Source organism: Cryptomeria japonica, chromosome 10 (assembly GCF_030272615.1).
Source record: "Cryptomeria japonica chromosome 10, Sugi_1.0, whole genome shotgun sequence".
Classification (NCBI taxonomy): domain Eukaryota; kingdom Viridiplantae; phylum Streptophyta; class Pinopsida; order Cupressales; family Cupressaceae; genus Cryptomeria; species Cryptomeria japonica.
The window spans coordinates 438,968,845-438,974,844 of NC_081414.1; the positions used below are offsets into that span (position 1 = coordinate 438,968,845).

General features: G+C 36.2%; 1 protein-coding gene across 4 annotated transcripts in view; it reads right to left on the reverse strand.

The window, feature by feature from the left end:
* Positions 1-5,796, reverse strand: part of LOC131067554 (uncharacterized) — a 207,378-nt gene extending 201,582 nt beyond the window's left edge. For 3 of the 4 annotated variants that reach the window (XM_058002628.2, XM_058002627.2, XM_058002626.2), the window contains exon 1: positions 5,441-5,794. Coding sequence is in view for 3 of the 4 variants with exons in the window: in XM_058002627.2 (XP_057858610.2) it covers positions 5,441-5,683 (243 nt within the window). In the remaining variant the exon portion in view is untranslated. Of the gene's footprint in view, positions 1-5,440 lie in introns of all 4 variants that reach the window. The other variant, XM_058002629.2, reaches the window with a different exon arrangement.
* Between the last annotated feature and the right edge of the window lie 204 nt (positions 5,797-6,000).

The window sequence follows — 6,000 nt, forward strand, 5'->3', positions numbered from 1 at the left end:
CGAGGAGCAAACTTGCAGCAAACTGCAAAGAACCAACAAGTTAATATGAATATAAACCCTTCGCAGCTCCATGTTTCACAAGAAAAAGTCGACTTCAGTCCCCTCATGAAATGTGTATACAGCAAAAAAAAATTGAATTGTTATATTTTCTGTGCGTAGGAGGACATCTAGACAATCTTTACTTAAATCATCGGCTGGTTGTAGACAATTTTCTTAGTACACATGTTGATCCACAAACTCTTTTGTCATACACCGCTGTGATGTTTACGAGACTCCATGTTTTGATCACTGGGCTCTTATTGTCAATCTTACGCTACCATAGTTTTGTACTGTAAGCTTGAAGCCAGTCTGATTTTGGTCCTTCAGACGCCCCTCTTTGTATCTTTTTTCAATATTGATAGTCTATTTACCTCAGGCATTATAGAAATCAAGTATGGGATGCTATATAGTATATTTTTAGAGGGCTTTGCAATCAAATATATCCCACATGGAGACAAGAGTAGGACTGATGTACTTGTTTCAGCTTCTTCATTTTTGTGGTTTATTCTTCAAAGATGGTTCTTGCACTTATCGAGAATCATTGAGACAAGTTCCACAAGGAGGTAATGCTGAAATAATACCAAGTATGAGGTTATTCAATTGAAATGTAACAAGATTCCAAAAGGCTTAGTATCTCTTGAGAATATTTTTGACGGACATGACAAGTATATCCAAGATAAGATCAATTCTCAACCAAGGAATATGAACAAATTGATATTGGTATTGGAAATGAACCTAGACTGATCAATTTGGGAAAGTGTTGTTCACGTAAAGAAAGAAGTAAATTTGATGCACTTTTCAAAAAGTACTAAGATGTGTTTGCATGGTCTTATGAAGAGCTGAAAATCTTTACACCAAAGGAGTTCTCTCATAGAATTCCTCTCAAAACTAAGTCAAGCCTTTAGGAAAAAATGTCACTATAATCCATGCTTGTCAAGGACCATTTACACAAAAATTTAGAAGATGTTGGATGCAAGACAAATCTCTCTAATTCACCTTACTATTTGGATATCTAACATTGTTCCAATTAGTAAAAATAAATTTGAATGAAGCTTCATTAAATGATTTTAATCCTCTTCCTATTATGGAACATACTTAGCAGACAACAACAAGGTCAGAAATGTAATCCCTGCTTGGCAATTATCCTCTTCCTATTATGGAACATACTTTGCAGACAATAACAAGGTCAGAAATGCAATCCCTGCTTGGCAATTATCCTCTTCCTATTATGGAACATACTTTGCAGACAATAACAAGGTCAAAAATGTAATCCCTGCTTGACAATTATTTTGGTTATGACTTATAAGATAAAGTAATTCTGTATTTTGTAATGCCATTAATCCTGCGTATGAGGGGACCTAAGTCATTTTCCTAGCATGGGGGGATTTCAAACCTTCCCATGTTGGCATAGACTTCTGTCTTCTTACTCACCTAGCACCTTAATGCCCTGATCCCCGCTTCTACACTCACATTCCTCTTTAGAATTTCAAGGTTGTCAATGATAGTCTACCTGTACAGAAGTGTCAAAAGGGCATCCCTATCCCTGAATCCCTGTCCAATTGCTCCTATTGACATGGGAATCTCATGACACCCACTGTATTGCATCTTGGAACAAAAGAATCCCATCTTCTGAACCCCCAACACTGCGCCTACAAATTATTATCTGCTCATTCTATAGTAAGCATCTCCCAAAACCCCTGCCTGTTGACATGCTTTTCCATGGAACCCAGCCATTCGAATAAAGAAACTCACCAATCCTCAAGGCTGACCAAGGATGCTTAATGGATCGAAATTTGAATGTAAAATGGTAGGAAACTTTGAAACGGATCTCAGCATATTTGGGCCTAGACTAGGTTTTCAACTCCTATATAAGAGGGCCAATTTCAATCATCCTTCATTATCACATCAATAAACCTCAAACTTAGTTCAAGCACTTGTATTCAACTACAAATGAAAACAGTTGGATTTAGAGATCAAATGATGAAAAACCCTTTGGTTTCTAAAGAGCAACTTTATATTTGAGATTGCATCAACGCCTCAACCAAAAGGTCTGCAACAGCATTGGATATTTTAGCAACTTGACCATTTTTTAATATATTTGTAATCATTGCAATCTTGATTATCAACAAATATTTTTAGCAGCAAATATACGTTATAATTTTAATAAAATGTGTGAACAAAATACTCTATTTCAGCCAATTTATATGTTTTTTCTTGCAAGCGCCATGGAACTTGTTCATAGATGCCATGGCAAGGGCCAAGTCCAATATTTTGAAGCATGGAAACCCAAGGACACATCCCTAGCATTTTTTGAGGAATCCAGGAATCCCCATTTCTGGAATGTTCCAAGGATGGAGGGACGCTAAGGGGATGTCATCGGACCATCCCCAATTTTTTGAAAACACGGGGGGGGGGGGGGAACAAAAGAGGACAACGAACCATCCCTAATAAATAGCAACAAAAAAAAGAGAAAAAGAAAACCCTGTGCTGCAAAAAAATACCCCAGTGCTACTTATTGATGAGGAAAAACCACCTCATTTCACTTGCAACTACATTTTCTATTTGTCCAAAAATATTGCGATACCTAGTGTTTGAAGAAAAAAAGTTTAGCAGTGTATGGAGAGCAACTAAAAGAAAAGTTGAATCTAGGGCATCATTGGTAGTGAGACAACAAAATATTGAAAGAGGTAAATCATTCTATCATTTTATTTTATTTTTCAAATTTTTTTCCAAGTTTAAAGTAAGAAATTTTATTTATTTCATTTTTCAGTTTAAACTTGCATTATATATCACAAGCCAACATGAGCAGCAATGACAATGACAGTAGTGACAATGAAGTGGAAGAAAGTGAAATAAATTTAAGAGTTTCAACCTCATCAAAATGTGGAAGGGTTGGGGGTGGAGAAGAACAACCACCAAATCCATTTGAGTGCCCCTCCATTGCCTTGAAACCTTTCTTCAAAGGGCCTTTTAAACTCAAGAAAACCTCTTCTCCAACTTGTGACACCCATTGACACTAAATAAAAAGAAAAATTCAGGGGCGGGAGGAGCGGAGGGAGCAGGGTGTGGTTGCATCATATTTGTAAGAGATTTTAGAGGGAGTTACACAAGAGTATGGTCTCATTCTTGAGTTTCACAAATCATGAGTTAAGGTTTGTCCAAACATAAATAAGGATGAGAAGATAGAGGCTCATAGATTGCATCCGAAGATGGAAATAAGGTCTAACGGTGTGACAATGTCAAGTTGTCAACACATTCTTCTAGACAAACATCTATGCCTATGCCATCCATGGTTGGCAGTAATAGTAATGATTTTGCCACAAGTGAAAAGAGGAAGATTAAAGGTAATGAGAAGCTAAGGACAATTGCAAGTATGCCTCAAAGTTCAAACACAAAATGCAAAAGACACTTCCATTGCCAAAAAAATTATGCCCGTGCCATCCCATTTCATATAGTGTGTTCCTCTTACTTCAAACAAACGATCAAAGATGCAGCCTCTATTGGTCCCTCATTTGTCCCCTCTAGAGATCATAAACTACGCATGATCCACCTAGACAAAATATTCCAAGGTTGTTTGTTAATGGAGAATATGGGGCAAACTTGGATCAGAATGGATTGTTCTATTGTGATGGATGGGTAGAGCAATATTAGACATTGACCACTCATTAATATCATAACTCACATGTCTGTCTAGGTCTTATTTTCTTAAAGTTGTGGATTGTCCAAGGAAATATAAGGATGTAAATTTCTAATTTGGCATTTTGAAAGAAGCCATAGAAAGTATTGAGGCCTCAAATGTTGTACAGCTGATCAGCACGTGTGTGTAAATTGACTGATATGATGGTGGAGAGCGTTTACAAGCACATATTTTGATCATATATTGCATTCATACATTAAACAATGTATTGAAAGACAGGGAAAATAGATTGAGTGAAGCGAAAGGTGGCAGAAATCCATATGCAACCACCACACTTCACTTTCTCTCTTCATGACATTTTCAAAGAAAGAATTCCATAAACCTGTAGAAACAAGATACACAAATTATTTGATTTTGTTAGGAAGACGCGCGCTGGAAAGCTTGTCATTCCTGTTTTGACAACTTGAAACTATTTGAACCCAGCCTTAAAGCGGCATGCAGCAGGCAATTGATTGAACATTTTGTTCGGGACGAAACTTGATAGTCCTTTCACAGAGGCACTCGTCACCGCCTTAGCTCATTCTTGACATTCGGATGGATTTTGTGTAATATATTCGTTGAACATATTTTTTGAACTCACAATTCAAGCATAGGACCTCTATTCAGAGAGGCGCAGGGGGAAATCTCGTCATTCCTGTTTTGAAATGCTTAAATTATTGAATTCACCCTTAAAGCGGCACGATCCGGGAACTGATAAAGCATTATGTTTTGAACAAAACTTGATTATCCTTTCCCAGAGGCATTCTTCACCGCCTTAGCTAATTATTCACATTTGGACTGATTTTGGGTAAAATATTCATTAACATACTTCCGCTGATTGCTGTTTACTGCTCTGAGAACTTGCCAAAACTGTTATATATGCAAATCAACAACCTGTAATGAAGTTTAAAACCCGGATGATGAAGGTAACCTCCATTTGACTCGAAAATCGGTACCTAACAAAAAAAAATTCGAATCTAGACAACACATTTCTCTAATCTTTTTTCTCAAAATATTTTTCTCTTTGTCCGATTATAAGTAACTTATGCAGCTGATTACTGCTTAATATATTGAGCTGAGGTGGTCCAATGTAATTTTTTAATTAATGCATGATTTGGAAATTTTTCTCAAAATAGTGATGGAGAGTAGTCTGAAATTATATAGGTGCTGTCAAACCACGAATTTATTCTCTAGTGCATTTTCTCTTTCCTTTCTTTTTATATTTCCTCTTAAATTTTACCTCTACAATTTAATAAGTAAAAAAATATATAAATAACTATTTTAAATAAACAGAAACAAATTATAGAACGGTTTGCCTAAAAAGAACTCCTAAAATTTTGAGCAGTGCCTTATTTTTTCTAAGGCTATATGGTACAGGCGTTGATGTTACGATTGGCGCAAAATAAAGGATCATGATTCCGTATAGATCTAAACTTGTAGACAATGAAATACATTTAGCTTGCTATATTTCTGAATTTGATTATTTAAATTTTTCCCCATCAAATCTAAAACCATAACCAGCTATTACCAATTACGTGAGCAGATATGCTGTGAAACGGAAATCCTGGATAATACTCGAAAAGGCCAAAAGCTCAAGAAAGGCAAGAAGAAATAAAGCCTTCAGATGAGCAAAGTTATGCAGCACATATAAATATTTTGGGGGCAACTTAGTATAATTAACGAGTTTGAGGTTAAAAGTGTTTGGCAGAGAATAGATGTGGTTACCGATTCAAATGTGGAGAGGACAGCTTGGAGATATTTCACGTGAAATGGATTCCTACGGTGTCGTCGGTGCTCCACGTCATCTGCGCACGAAAATACTGAATAAACAGTCGCTCCCTCCTCTGTCCTCCATGATTTCACCTTGTACACCAGTCCCTTCGCCATCTTTTTTTCTTCAGTCACTAAACCGCAATGGACATCTATATAAAGGAGTTTGCCGCGCACTGACGAGTTTAGTCTTTGCATAGGGGATGTTAGGCTGCGGTCTTATAGATGGGATTTCCTAAATATTCAGTGGCTGATGTTAAGATTTTGAGGAGCATTTTAGAGTCGGTAGTTTCATAAATTTTGTAGAACAGGTTTTAAGTTTCAAAGTTAAAGCTTCAAAATTCAGGAAAGGTGGTGATTTCATAAAATTAATTATTTTGTATTATTCAATTTAATCAAATGTATAAATATAAAATGATTGGTGCGAGAGAAAAAATTTTAAGTTGGTGGGAGATTTTTAATCCTACCCTAATGCATCAATCTTGTAATAAATAGAAGAGAGTCTCATTAATAGT